The sequence below is a fragment of the Paralichthys olivaceus genome, chromosome 8 (genome assembly GCF_024713975.1).
Source record: "Paralichthys olivaceus isolate ysfri-2021 chromosome 8, ASM2471397v2, whole genome shotgun sequence".
Taxonomy (NCBI): Eukaryota; Metazoa; Chordata; class Actinopteri; order Pleuronectiformes; family Paralichthyidae; genus Paralichthys; species Paralichthys olivaceus.
Window position 1 is genome coordinate 27,398,240 of NC_091100.1, and position 16,004 is coordinate 27,414,243.

Below are 16,004 nucleotides of genomic sequence, written 5' to 3' on the forward strand. Positions count from 1 at the left end.
TCCACCCCCCCAACCGAACTCCACTCCTCGCCCGCTCTCCGCTTCCCCAATGGGCGCTGACCTTCGGGGACGTGTGCATTTATCAGACCCGTGGTGCCCCGGCTGCTTTGGTGACACTAGATGACCTCGAACTGATCGTTGGCCCTCGTGGTGGCGACGTCTCATTCGAATGTCTGCCCTATCAACTTTCAATGGTACTTTTTGTGCCTACAATGACCACAGGTAACAGGGATTCAGGGTTCGATTCCGGAGAGAGAGCCTGAGATAAATTATTATTAAATTATTGATGACCATATACGACAAAGAATGACATAATGTGCCACACTCACGGCTGATGAAGGGCTGGATGCTGAGGGTCAATGAATTGTGTGAGATGTGTCAAATCTGTTGCTTATTATTTTTGTTCATTATCATATGTAAACAAATGTAGGCAAGATTTTTTAAATATATTTAGCATTGAAGAAATAATTGTCTGCATTCAGATTGAGCTCTACATCATCAAATCAGTAATGATTGGTTGACTAATGTGCATAACAAAGACATAAATATTACATAAACTAATCCTTTTAGCCCATTATTAAGTGGAACATAGTAAATCAAATTAAATGGAAAATGTCAAACACATCTGCAGAAGCATTGAGAATTGTATTGCTTTAATATACACACATACAAATATTAATAATATGCATTTTCATTAATATTTTATGCCACTGACAGTATTCGACCAACACTCACAAAGCACTGCTCAATAGCCATGAATCTATAATTGAAATTAAAATATGAAACCTTTATTTGCAGTGTAAAATCACATTGAACACATGAACAACACACAACAATACAATGCTTAATCACAGAATGTCAGTGCCTGTGTTGAGCATCAATAGCTCTCACACACTAAAATCACATAGATCAACATGTAAATATGTATCCTCTCAATTATTTCGCATCAGTTTTAGAAACCAGCCAGCATCAAGGTCCACACTTTCCTGACACACACACACACACACACACATTTTTTACAAACACGAATCCAAACATGCTGCAGAAATGCACAATTCCCCATGCTCTCAGTGACACACAATGCAACAATTAGTTTGCAAAAATGTACCCACTTCCCGGTGATGGTAAAGTAGTTGACTACAGCTGCTCTACAGTGTTTTCCATTTTCATTATTTTATTTTCATCCTACTACATTTATTTTATAATGCTTGTGCTGTTAAGATGTCACACTATGTACTTACTGACACATAAACTTATATTTTGTTGATGCTTATGTACATATCTACATACTTAATTTAACACTTCATAGCATATTTCATTAATTCCCTCAAGCATATCACAGATTATCTAATGGATCTGAAATCCTTGATTGATTTTCTTCATTTGGTCAAGAGACTAACCTCAGTCTCAGACAGGGATCACTGTAGCTATCAGTGCAACATGTGTATAGTAGCCGCCTAGCTCAGGATTTGTGTATGCTCCGCAGTGATGTGCATCATATAGAAGTCAACCTGATAAACCCCCAGGGGCCGCCATGTTGTGCAGTTATAAAAATTGCCATGGAAACGGTTGCTTCTTAAAAATCTTCTTTGATGATTGATGTGGGGGCAACCATCAAAGGGATTGCTGGCCTGCAAATCCTTATCAAATCCAATCAAAGAACCAAAAACTCTAGACATTAAAGGATATTTCTTTGGTCCTCTGAACTACCAAACATAAATGACAAGTTCCCTTGCTTCAAGTTATTAGCTTGTGAAAATAACAGACCGTCAACTGAGAAGACCACAGTCCTCATTAGTGAAGACAACAATCCTGCCTACGGAGACAACCGCTGATTTGTTCAGTGAAAATTCATCAACAAGACACTGCTCTCATAACTACAAATCCCCCTTTACCAAAATGGGCATCCTGGTAAGAATTATTTTTTTTTAGAAATGTATGTTCAGGTTGTGTTGAGTGGACTTTTAATAATGAATTCCATGTTTCTATTTTTCAGACATGTGGAACAATGCAGTCTGAGATTAAGGCTCTGAAAGAGAAGCTCAAACTGAATGATGAGCTTCTGATAAGGGAGCAGGAGAAAATGACAGCTCGCTCTAAAGCCCACATTGGTGTCCTGGCTGAACTAGCTGTACAGAGCAACAAGGTGAAGGCTCTGGAAGAGAAGCTCAAACAGAACGATGAGATTCTGATGAGGGAGAAGGAGAAAATGACAGCTCACTCTAAAGCCTACAATGGCAAACTGGCTGAACTGGCTGTACAGAGCAACAATGTGAAGGCTCTGGAAGAGAAGCTCAAACAGAACGATGAGCTTCTGATGAGGGAGAAGGAGAAAATGACAGCTTACTCTAAAGCCCACAATGGTAAACTGGCTGAACTGGCTGTACAGAGCAACAAGGTGAAGGCTCTGGAAGAGAAGCTCAAACAGAAGGATGAGCTTCTGATTAGGGAGAAGGAGAAAATGACAGCTCACTCTAAAGCCCACAATGGCAAACTGGCTGTACAAAGCAACAAGGTGAAGGCTCTGGAAGAGGACAATGTGGCTCTAAAGGAGAAGGCGGCCCTTTTGAAAAGGGATTTGAGCAAGGTTGAGCTTGTGGTGACAGAGATGGAGGAAAGGCAAGCTCACAGCCAAAAGATTGACTCCATGGACAAGGAGACTCAAACCAGCGATCTGCTTCAGGATGAGAATAATGCTCTTCAAGAAGAGCTGATGAAGCTCAGAGTTTCTTATCATGAGGTCTGTCTGAATCAGACTATCAACAAGGAGAAGTTCGACACTGAGCTCCAGGAGGAGAAGCAGGAAAAGAACGTTCTCCAAGAAAAGCTGATGAAGCTCAGAGATTCTTATCATGAGGTCTGTCAAAATCAGACTGCCAACCAGGAGAAGTTCAACACTGAGCTCCAGGAGAAGAAGGTTCTCCAAGAAGAGCTGATGAAGCTCAAAGCTTCTTACAATGTGGTCTGCCACTGTCATGAAGCTGAAGTTTCCAGTCGGGAGCTCAATGGAGAGAATAAGGATGATGTCACTGAGGAGAAGTCTCTCTCCAGTGTTCTCCCTGAGAAACCAAAGAAGACTTCACTCTGGAAGAGAATCCGCCACGCTCTGGGGTTGAGAAAACCACAGTGTTGGAAGTAGTCAGCAGCGCCCATCCAACAGCACCTGAGCTGACCTTACCCAGTGTTGTAATGTAACGAAGTACAAATACTTCTTTACATTTCTACTTAAGTAGAAATTTCACATATCTGTCCTTTACTTTGTTATTTTTATTTCTGACAACTTTCACTTTTACTCCACTATATTTCCTAAGTAAAATGTGTACTTTTACTCCAATACATTTCTCCTAACCATCTTCGTTACTCATTACTACAAATTAAAATCAGAAGAAATTTGAGTTGGTGATGTAATGCCGTAAACATTTTGTGGTATATACGTGTACCTGCAATATATATTATGCCAGTGGGTGGCAGTGTCACTCAATGTACCCCATGAAGAAGAGAGTGACTGTGACTGGTACCTGAATAAGAAAGAGTAAAGTTTGTTCCTCTGAATTAGTTTGCCTGTTAGCTTCTTTTTTCATATACACTACACAACACATTTTTTTGTCATGTCAACCGCCAAGCACGAAGAAGAAGAAGTCCCGCTTGTCTGGGTGTTGTGGTGAAAAACTAAGTTCCACTCGTGGTGCAAAAGTCAAAAAATTCAGTCAAATAAAAAAGCAGTAGAAGTCAACTTAAAAGCAGCATAGTTTTATTGTCGACAACAAAACCTGAGAGCATTCAGTAGCGAGCCAGAGCTGCACTAGAAGAACTCTGACTAACAGTGGTGTTGCTCCGCTTTATCTATCCTTAAGGGCCACACCTGTTACGACCTTCCCCCTGGAAAGTCTCCAAGCACCGGGGTTACTTGCGTACGTTGGACTTGAATTTACCCCTGGAAAGCCTCCAAACACCTGGGTTGCTTTGGCCTTGGAGCTGGGACTTTCCCTCTTTTTCTTTTACACAGTTTTTCTTACTCTTGACACCATTATATCTGTCCAAACCATTTACTATTTTTTAAAAGATATTTGTCTCTGATTTTACACCATTATATTTCATTCTTGTCAGACTGCCTTTAAAAAAAAAAAGATTATGATTTCTTCACACAAGTTATACATACACTACATACTGATTGTTACACATAGAGTATATTGTTTGATTCGTTTGATGATTCGTAATATCTGTCTTAAACTTATTGTAATCATTAGCAATTTATGTTATACTCACTCCTCAGTTTGCAGTGCACATTAAAGGTACATAGTGACATTCATATGTGACACAGTGTAATGAACAGAAATTTTACTACACGGGCATGTCACATTATTGATGCCATCATGGAAGCACTTGCTGCCGGCTCTGCTGCTAATGTTAATGCTCCAGTAGCAGATGACGAGCATCTCGACTAAAGTGGCGAACTTGGTGAACTCCGTGGTGGTGATGAAGATAACGTTACACCGGCCGTATTTTCAAGAAATATTTTCGTATATGTTGGAGTGAAAGATTCTTCCTACCGGATTAAGTGCCTCTTATGCCTACAGAGAGTGACTGAAATATTGGCATTCAAGAACTCCCCGTCCAACCTGAAGAAGCACATCGAGATAGGTTAAATACATTTTCATTCAATGAAGCTATAATGTCATGTTGGGACCTGGTATCTGTGAACCATAGTTGGGCCTACATGTGTAGTCAAAAGCCTGACCGCATGTCTCCTTTGCTCTGGAGACAAAGGAGAGCTTCCAGAACTCAGTCTCCCAGGGTGCTTCATCTTCACATATAGGTGGTAAAACTGCTCCTGAAGACAACTCTCAACCACTATTGGTCACTGTGTGCCCCATGACCCATGAGGTCACAAGGCCAATATAAGCTGAGTTTCCTAGCTCTCTTCTCTCTTCTGCCTCTTCCCCTGCTGACCTCTCCTGGTGGAGTAGGTTCTGGCCCTGCTCTCCCAGCCAGGGAGACTTCCTCCCTACACAAGCTCCTCAACTTCCAGCAGACCTGCCTGGAGCAGACTGCTAAAACCTTCCAAAGGCAGCGACGCGAGAGCCTGCCTAAGAACTTCAGCACAATTGGCCACAACACAAGGTCTGTCCAGCAGATGCACAACAGGAGCCACAAACCAACAAGACCACTTCACTCAACTTCAAACAGCACATCCAAAAAGGACCTTTCCCTCTTTTTCATGGACGGGTAACACAACTGGGCTCTATTATTACGCTAGGCTAAGCAAAGGACTGTTTAGTCCTATTTCTATTTCATGTGATGTTTATAATTTTGAATTGTGTTGTTGTGATATTTGGTAATATGTTATTTGAAAGTTAATGTTAGTTCTGTTATACTGATCAGTTTCTTTGCATGCATCTAACTACTTTCTTTAACCTGGCACCAGCACCTCACAAACTCATTTCCACAAACTTAACACATACATGTGATCTCAGCCACATGGTCTCAAAACTCCATCTTCATTAATGTTGCATAAGTGTGAATTTTGCCAACCTCTACACTGTCAAGAACTCCATATCCTTCAACTTTGCTAGCTATTGATGTGGTAATTTTGGTTATAGTTATTTATTTAATTATTAATCAGAGTTCCAAATTTGTCGTCAGTAAGACTTATTTCTTAAATTGGCTATCTTTTCCCTTCCTTTGAAGGGTGGTGCCCCGATGTATCCTTTATCAGTTTAATATTAATATTTTTAATATTAATATTTAATATTTCTCTGATAGCCACATTTATTGAATGCCCAAATGCACACCATTTAATGGTGCCCCGCATGAAGGAAAGTACATAATCGTACCTCGCGCAAGGGAAAGTACATAATCACAACATTTTTGGTGCTCTGTGTGAGGCAAAGTCATTAATAATAACATTATTTTGACTCCACGTGGAGCAGAGCACAACAGTCAACGTTATTTAAGTGATCGCTGCTGATGACGGGCCCTACATCTCCTCTTTAGTCGCATCCATTTTTTTTTATGGATTTATCCTCACCCAAAAGGCAGAGCATATTCTCCAGTCCCTGCAAAGGCTTTGTTCTCACATGTGAACTGGTCCACGCACCCCTCCAGCCAGCCAAGTCAGATGAAGATTCAGAGAGACTGCATGGAGAGGACACTGTAGAATTGGAGAATCTCCAAGAGTAGTCACACCACTGGGGCTTTGAGGTGGCCACCTTTTGTGTTTTCCTCCTGTGGATGACTGCTCTTCAGGGTAGGACAATGTCTCTTCCAGGAGTCTTTGGAGCTATTATATATGGATTGTTGGACAGAGCTGGAATTAGTGATACTGTGGCTTAATTGTTCATTTCTTCTTTGTTCCACAGGCACAGCAGCAGTGCAGCATGGCTAATCTCCAATTGGGACATGATGTTGCAACTTATCACCTAACTAATACTATTTCCAATAATGTGACTATGCCACGGAAATAATTCAGAAAAGAAAGGAGTACGCGGGAATTAAAAAAGTTTTAAAAGAGAGAGGAATCCATTTCCAGACACCCATGGCCAGAATGAGGATACACTGGGACACCGGCCCGTGGCCATGGCAACAGGTAGGAAACAAAGAGGACACCGCAACACAAGCAGAACATAAACTACAGAAATACCGAGGAATGGACAAATAAAGTATGTAAGTGCATCTAAATGAATAAGTAAGTGAAAGATAACACATGTTAGACACTGAAGACAAATAGTCTAAGAGATTGTATATAGGTCTTCAGTCTTCACTGTTAGGACTGATCGGACGCTGTATGTGTGAGCTATAATGATCACTTCGTTCCCAAAACACAGGCTCTCTAGTGGTTCCAAGAGTCTGTAAGAGTAGAGCAGGAGGTAGAACATTTAGCTATCAGTCTCCTCTCCTATGGAACCAGCTCCCACTCTGGGTTCGGGAGGCAGACCTGTCCCAGCATTTAAAGTAAAACTAAAAACCTTCCTCTTTGACAAAGCCTATAGTTAGGGCTGGATCAGGTGAGTCCTGAACCATCCCTTAGTTGTGCTGCTATAGGTTTAGACTTCTGGGGGAACTCCCATTATGCACTGAGCACTTCATCACTTCCCTCTGTCTCTCTGTCTCTCTGCTCCCCCACACCTGTTTATTTATTTATTTATTTATTTTAACATGTCATCATGTCAAAGTGTCACTTTGTCCTCCCATAGTCCCTCTGGCTCTTCTCTCTCTCTCGTTTCAGATAACTCTGGCACCGGGACTGCAGGACAACAACGACTACCATCACCATTGTTATCATTAATTACAATAACTCAGTAATTCATTAATATATATAATCCTGTTGTAGATCACTACATTGTTATTGTTATAGTCAGCCCTGATACTGATGGTGCCCAACTGTTCCCGGTCTCTCTCTCTCCACCTCATCTCTCCTTTCTCTCCCCCGCTTTCCACCCATCTCTCCTTTCCTCCCCCCTTCCTTTTCTTTCCTCACCCCAACTGGTCGAGGCAGATGACCGCCCACATTAAGCCTGGTTCTGCCAGAGGTTTCTCCCTGTTAATGAGGGAGTTTTTCCTCCCCACAGTGCTTGCTCATTGTGGGAACTGTTGGGTTTCTCTACGTTAATATTGTTTTAAGGTCTTGAACTTTAAATGTAAAGTGCCTTGAGATAATGTAAATTATGAATTGGCGCTATATAAATAAAATTGAATTGAATTGAATTAATGAGACAGATGCTCAAGAGAATCTGGATAACAAGAATGGACCTCACTAAGGAGGGGCCCCCATATTTCATCTGAATTTCCCCTCAACCCACGGGGGAAACGTGGGGGGCAAGTGCCTACTGTTGTATTCTTAGTTCGATTTTTTTTTATTGCTGAGTTGCTCAATGTTCTTTGGGCTATTGTTTGTTCTCATGGTATATAATATATATATATTTATCATGGAGTATAATGCCATTTTCCAAAGCTATAAATGAACAGCATATCGTTAGTGTCGTTAAATGTTAATGGCTGAAATAATGCAATTAAAAGGACTAAGATAATTTTGAAAATGAGAAAACTTAATGCTCAAGTTATCTTCATGCAGGAAACACACCTTTCCCAGGAAGAGCATGAAAAGCTGAAGAAATTTGGTTTTAGAAACACCTATTACAGTACTTGTAAACAAAGCAACAAAAGAGGTGTGGCAATACTTATACAAAACTCAACTAAATTTGAATGTCTAAAAGAAATCAAGGATACAGAAGGACGATATATTATAGTAAAGGGGAAACTACAGGAAGAGATGGTTACGTTAATTAATGTATATGTCTCTCCAGAGAGTACTAAACAATTCTTTAAATCATTATTCCCAGTCATGGCCTTAGAATCTGAAGGTATAGTGATATGTGCTGGTGATTTTAATATGATAATGGATCATAGGGTAGACACAACAAGTATAAAAAGAAATAAGACACATATATCTAAATTTGTAAACATGTCGTTGAAGGAACATGGACTGGTTGATGTATGGCGTGAACTGCATCCGAAGGAAAAAGACTATACACATTACTCTACTTTATATAACACCCCTCGCCCGAGGAGTAACTCAATGTAGAACCGCCACTGCCCTTAAGGAAGGTAGATTGCCACCCTCATGTAATGAAGCAATCATATCTGTAATATTGTAACAATTACAGACCCATTTCTATGCTCAATGTAGATTACAAGATATACACATCCATTATAGCAAGGAGATATCAGAATTTCATGACAGAATTAATTGACGAGGAACAAACTGGATTTACTACAGGACGACAAACATTAGATAACATAAGAAGGACCCTGCAAATAGTAAACTCGATACAAATGAAGGAAACTAAGGCTATATTGCTGAGTCTTGATGGCGAAAAGGCTTTCAATGGCGTAAATTGGATATTTGTATATTTAACATTAGAATGTTTTGGATTTAACAAAGAAGCCATTAAATGCATCAATACAATATACCAGAATCCTATAGCTAGAATAAAAATTAATGGTAGTCTAACAAAAAGCATAAAGCTACAGAGGGGAACACGCCAAGGATGTTGCCTGTCCCCTCTCCTCTTTGACTTATACATTGAACCTCTGGCGCAGGCTATAAGACAGTGTGAGGAAATAAAGGGAATACATATTAAAAAACAAAAACATGTAATAAGTCTGTTTGCAGACGATGTAATAATATATTTAGAAAGACCTGATACAAGCCTAACACATTTAAGTATATAAGTATATACAGAGACCACTCATTATATAAAACAAATGTGAATAAAACACAGATTCTGGCTTTTAATTATACCCCTTCCCAAGAAATTACAAATGCTTATAAATGGAAATGGAACTCAGAAAGCATAAAATATCTTGGGGTAACCCTAACAAAACAGATAAGCCATCTTCAGAAGATAATTCCAGCCATGTTTTCATTGTGATCAGATTCATATACAAATTAAGAGGATATTGAGAAATGGTCGACCATTTCACTGGAGTTCAGTTCAAAGATTAACATTTTCCTGAGGCTGTTGTATTTCCTGAGGCTGTTGTATTTCTTGCAATCCCTTACTGTCAAGATACCGTTAGAAAGATTTAAAACCTGGGACAAATTCATATCGAGGTTCATTTGGAGTGGTAAAAAACCAAGAATAAAATATAGCATGCTGCAACTGGCTAAGAATCGGGGGGGTATGGCACTCCCAAATTTAAAGGATTATTATGAGGCAGCACAACTTGGTCAAGTGATGTGACAAGCATTATAACTCCAAATGGAAAGAGATTGAGATGAGGGTGGCTAACAAACCAGTGCAATCCCTTTTGGGCAACATTACATTGATAAAAACTACTCAAAGGTTCAATAGATCCAATAACTTCCCACACACTGACTATCTGGGCTGATTTCAATAAAAGGCATAGATTGGAAAAGAAAGTGAGATTGTTGAGCTGGATTGCATATGATGAAAGATTCAAGCCAAACTTGAGTGACCTGACGTAAAGGAACTGGGAGAGGAAGGGAATCACTGCCATGTGTACAATACTAAAGAATGGAAACATAATGTCTTTTCAGGACCTTAGAGAAATGTATGGATTAAAAAATTAGGATTTTTTTTTAAAGATAACTACAGCTAAGGGATTATATTATAAGGGAAATAGGGAGCGCAAAAATATTAAACGGAGTGATAGATGTACTAATGCGAGTATATAATGGGTCAAAAATCAAGGTGGTATCTGTGTTATATAAAAACCTCAGAGACTGTACAAGTGCTTCAACTGATTACATTAGGGCTAGATGGGAGACGGAGCTGGTCCTGCAGTCAGGCCCCAAGTTCAGCCAGGCAGGGCCTCACAACCAGACACAGGTTAGGTACTAACTATAGGTTAGAGAGCGATTCAGAGGAACTTTATCAATACCTGTATCAAGAAAGATACTTATTAATGGAGGAGGTCGTAATTCATGATTACTCAGAGTAGTGAACCTGACTGAGTATAGAGACTTATTATAATGGCCCAGAAAAGTATATGAGTTGCTTATGGGCGAGGCAGTTATGTGATCCTGTAAGATAACTACAGAATAGATGTTTTTATTTGTATCTGAAAGAACATAGTTCCAAAGAAATCAGGTGTAATGATGACAGTGGATGTATAGTATAGAGTATATAGAAGCATAGGAAGTGTCCATATCTCCATTTAGCTCAAATAACAGTGAAAAAATATCACAACAAAACAGCTTCTAAATAAAAGTATTAGATTCTTGTGTAACCCAGGTTAAAAATCTGTATTAAAAACAATAAATTAGTTGATTGAATGAAGAAAAGTGAAATTCATGGTGGAAAAATCAATTCATTAAATACTACGTTTTGGTTAATAATAAAAAACAGATGTTTATCTAAAAGGAGAGATAGAACCATAATAAAATAATTTATAGAGAGTTTTAGTTTGAAGGAGACGGGTTGGAGACGGTCTGTCACCCAATCAGAAAAGAAGCCCCGCCCATTGAGCTGATCGGAGCAGGTTCACTTCCTCTGAAGTTGCCGGGAAGAGAGAGAGCAAGGCGCATTAAACAGACACTCACCATAGGAAGATAAAACAAGAAAAGTGGATCAGACTCGGAAAAGCTGCCGAAGAAATCTCCCGGGACGACCAGGACCTGTGTGAGCACCGTCGGAGGAACCTCTCGGGAAGAGAAACGCATCGGTGAGCGGCCGTCTTGATGTGCTAGGCTAATAGCTAATGCAACGAGTTAAACCGTTAGCATAGGAGCTAACATCAGAGCACTAGCTCCGGTGCTGATTGGCGCGAGAGAGACACACTACGACACACCACACATTAATGCTGAAGCCCTGATCCGACATTTTAAAGGTGCATTGTGAGACATTTGTTTGCTCCTTTGTTGCACATAGAGCTGTATTATGTGTGTGTTTAGCACCTTATTTGTGCATTCTAAGCTCATCCAGCCATATTTTATTAGCTGTGCACATTACATGTTTTTCTTTCTAGATGATTGATATTGTTTTATGTGCTAATTACGATGTAAAGAGCACAGGATATTTTGATACTGTTGACTTGGAGTGAGGAAGATTATTCAATAACATAATCTGATATTTTGAGTGTTGCTTATTTTATTACTGAACATTGTGATAGCATGTTGCAACAGTAATTGAGTAAAATTGTTATTCTCTATTAGGCCTGGGACGATAACAAATTTAGCTGGACGATATATGGTCCCATGAATTATTGCCGATAAATGAAATGATTGTCAACATGATAATATATCATAATAATGCACACCCTTTCAAATACAATAAACTTTTATTTTTCAGTAATTTTTTACCATCGTAATTGTAATTTCAGGAACGTTGAAATATCCTAAATAAATAAAACAAACAAAGAATAAAATGGACTCTCAGTCTCTGTTAGCAAAAACAGCACTCAAATATAAAACCACACACAACCAAGACAATAAATAAAATGGCTTATCAAGTCTCGATTAACAAAATTGCACTTCAATAAATACTGAACATTTAGGCTGTTTGTGACATGTATTTTCTCGCAGGCAATTCGTTCTGTCTGTCAAACGTTTGCAGCATCTCTCTCAATGCTGGTTTTTCAACTGTACTAAAGGGCAGCATTTCTTTTGCGATGCAGCGAACTACCATTTTTGCTCCATTTATATTTACTTTGTCGACCAAACGCCTCAGTGAGTGTTGACTTTCGGGACGAAGGCTCTGCATCTTGAGGTGCACTTTTTTTCCCCCAGCTGGGAACACTGGGTCGGGTGGTTGTGCTTTAGGTGGGCATGCGAGTTTGTTGTGTTGCTTTTTTTTGTTGCCACCACTTTTGAACTGGCTCGTCCATGTTGATGGGCTCACCTTGCTCATTCGGTTGTTACAGATGTGGTAGAAAGACATTTTTTTGTACAATGTTTATTTTTTTTAGTACATCAGTTTGGCTGAAATCTGTGGTGCTTCCACCTGCTGAACACAGAATAAACTATAAGTACCAGTCTTGGCTGCTTAACACAGCTGATATTACATGTGTAAAAAATATTGTAGGCTATTGTATTGTACAGTATCTGTAAATAATCGTGTTTCTCCTCTGTTCCTTAATATCTACAGATATGACAATGATTTCAGCATAAAATATCCTTTAACGTGACTTTTTTCATTTCATTACATGAAGCACTGCAACACCTGATGTCCTCTGAATCCACTGTGGCAGCAGCAACAAGGTGGAGATCGGCAGCTTCATGCTGGTCAACATGTTAATAATATTGAGTCAATTTCTATATCCATTATGGTTGGTAAAATGAACACTGTTATCACAACAATGTTCATCTTTTACTTTCTGATTTGATAAACTTTAGATAAAAAGTCTTTTCTTTTTTGTCATAAGAGACAGAACACGGTCAGCACAGCTGTGTCCCTCAGGTTCGTCCGTCCCTAATAAAATGACAGGAAACATAAAAGTATGGCATTATTGCCGAGATAAGTGTTACTTTCAAACAAAGTCTATGTCCTTACATTCTGTGGATATTCAACTATTTATTTGAATATGGTTTGGGATTAAACAGTGTACTACAATGAATGTGCAGTATGGAGTTCTTTCACATTAAAAGTATTGCATTTATAATGTAATGCATCATGTGCAATCATTTGCTTTAATTGTTAGTAAGTTATGAAAACAGGTCTATACCTGGTAGGTAAACTGTTCATTCATAAATAAAGTCCAGCTCAACAAGTTTCACACTGCAGCAGGTGCACTAACGTTATTTCTGAACCAATAATCTAATAAAACATTATTACTGAAGTTACCCACAGTAACATAGTCAAGCCAAATAGGTTGGGGAGCTGAACAACTTTACATAACGTTAAATATCTAACTTGGTGGAGCTCATTCACTAAACACACAGTCGCCTTCAGTTTAAAAGATTTATCACCATAAACTCTAACGCTCCTCTCTCCGCTGTGTGAACTGCTTCATGTCATGCCGCTCCCGTTAGCATTGCCATTACTGCTGGTATGTTGCCTGGAGGTTAGCGGAGCTAAGCTAACCAGCCAGGTACAGAGACAATGATACCTGCTCATCACTACTGACACGTAAATAAAAGGCAGTACTTTACACACCACAGACACTTCTCCGTCAGGACAATCAGCCGAACAACAAACGATAATATTCACATGTGAGTGAAAACTCCTCCCCAGACCCGGTCGCGTTCGGTGACGGTGATTAGCCTGTTAGCTCAGGTGAAGCCGAGCAGACCACAGGCTAACAGCCAGAGTGACGAGCTAACGGTGACGTCACGTGTCAATCAAGTGATAATTATTCACAATTTCAAACCTCTGTATTATCTAAACAGATAATACATAGTTGTCATGAAGGAAGAACTTACTGATTGAGTCTAAAACCGTATTTTGAACCAGGCTGTAAACAGGTTTAATTCTGCTCTAAAGTCTGGCGTTTTAACATGGGAGTCAATTCCCATTGACTCCCTCTTGGAGCCAGCCTCAAGTGGCCACCCAGTGAACTGCAGTTTTTTGCACTTCCGCAGTGGCCTCAGCGCTCAGCCCGGGATGTTGCCGCTTGGTGTGGAGCCAATGCTAGCGGCCCTGCCTCCCCCCACAGAGACAAAGAGACTGGATGACTGACAAGAGGGTTCACTCTGTTCATTCCGCTATGGAACAAACGCCCCCAGGTGCTGAGACCGAGCTCAGAGTGAACCCTCTTGTCATCCAGCCTGCTTGGAGGCGAGAGAAGAGGAAAACAAACGCGCATGCACATGGCAATAAATTGAGGCGGGAAAAATTATCGAGTTCATTTTAATTTATCGTGCGATTAATTGATTTATTGATTATCGGCCCAGGCCTATTCTCTATTGATAAAGAGTTTATGTAGATTTAACATGATTAATGTACTATAATTCATTTTTTGAGATTTGAGAAAATTAAGATGAATGCTCTGATCCAACTTATCGTAGGTCAGGTTTTTTGATGGACCCATTGAGAGTTTGACCTACCTGGATGTTGGAGCCAGTCAAAGTTTGATGGCGAGCCAGACCCCGGAGGATACTTAGAGATACTACGCCGTGGAACCTGAATCCTTTTACACTTTACATACACACACACCATCCACGCAACAGTGCGGTGGGACTGATTTTCCACCTTCACGGTGTTGACTGAACAGTGACTGAAAACAGGTGAACTGAACTTTAGAAAAAACGCAGCTGTAAAACTTTATTTTATTTTCTATACTTACCCGGGTAAGAGTTGTGATAATTTGTCTGATTGATGTTTTTATTCATCCTTCCCATCCTGTAATAAATAGGGAAGCGTTATTGTTTCTTAAGGAGTATACTGAGTTTGTCTCATTCCTGCGTCATCGTTTGATCAATCCTGGGCTCCATAGTCGATCTTAGAACTTCTGATTTCACTGGTTATTGAACCTAGTTACTATTTTTCAGTACTATTCTCTTTTCCTCTCAGAAGGGTTACACTTGTATAGTTTTATTTCATAATACATTGGTTCATTCATTTGTATTTATCAGCATGTAAGCTTGTTGCAGTGTCTCAAACCCAGTTTTTCATCAATGTCACAGAAGAACAACAGTGAAATGGATGGCTACACACCAGAATTTTAGGGACCTGAGGGCAGAAAGTGACCTTACTTTGGAGGAGATGGACGACAAGGAGTTGTTGGACATGATCTGGGCAGTGGTCAACAAACTGTCAGAGGACACAAATAACCATCCACTTCCTCAAGATGTCCCTGCTCAGGAATGGCATGACTTGTTCAACTGGACTGGTTCTGATGACGACCCCCCCCCCCCCCAATAGCATCACCTCTCAGCTTGGAGCAGCATCCTCCTGAAACCCAATGGTGAACTGTCTGCTGCCATAAACCACCAGCAGCTAAGTGTCCTGCAGTCAGGCCCTGTGTTCAGCCAGGCAGGGCCTCACATCCAGACACAGGTAAGGTACTAACTATAGGTTAGAGAGCGATTCAGAGGAACTTTATCAATACCTGTATCAAGAAAGATACTTATTAATGGAGGAGGGGGTAATTCATGAGTACTCAGAGTAGTGAACCTGACTGAGTATAGAGACGTTTACATTGGTAGAAACCTCCCGTTTGGCACGAAGAAATTCTTCTTTCATTAAATTGTAAAAACTGTGCATGATTGATTTCTTCTGTGATTGATTAAAGAATCAGTGGTGTCAGTGATAGTGCTGTGCTTTAGAGTTCTGGGAAACACCACAGAGCAACTACAGGTTACAGATATTATTCATCTTTGGTTCATCATGTTCAGGAGAACAATATTAAGATCAGGACAGAGATTATACAAGGCTGGGTTAGGTATAAATGTGTGTGGTGGTGGTTTTAACTCTGACACCAAGGGGACAGATGACACAGAGGATGCAGGTTGTCTTATCTCTTATTTTGTGTCTGTTCTTGTCTCCAGTTCAACAATGTGCCATCAGGGAAGCTGACCAAACACCTGGAGGTGAGGCTGGCTC

At 40.0% G+C, this 16,004-nt stretch overlaps 1 protein-coding gene across 1 annotated transcript; it reads left to right on the forward strand.

The window, feature by feature from the left end:
* Positions 1-1,716: 1,716 nt before the first annotated feature.
* On the forward strand, positions 1,717-3,334 carry LOC138411170 (golgin subfamily A member 6-like protein 22). Its single transcript, XM_069530303.1, has 2 exons — positions 1,717-1,911; positions 1,997-3,334. Exons 1-2 carry the CDS (start codon positions 1,900-1,902, stop codon positions 3,137-3,139), a joined length of 1,155 nt encoding a protein of 384 aa, XP_069386404.1. The 5' UTR covers positions 1,717-1,899; the 3' UTR covers positions 3,140-3,334.
* The last annotated feature ends 12,670 nt before the right edge of the window (positions 3,335-16,004 follow it).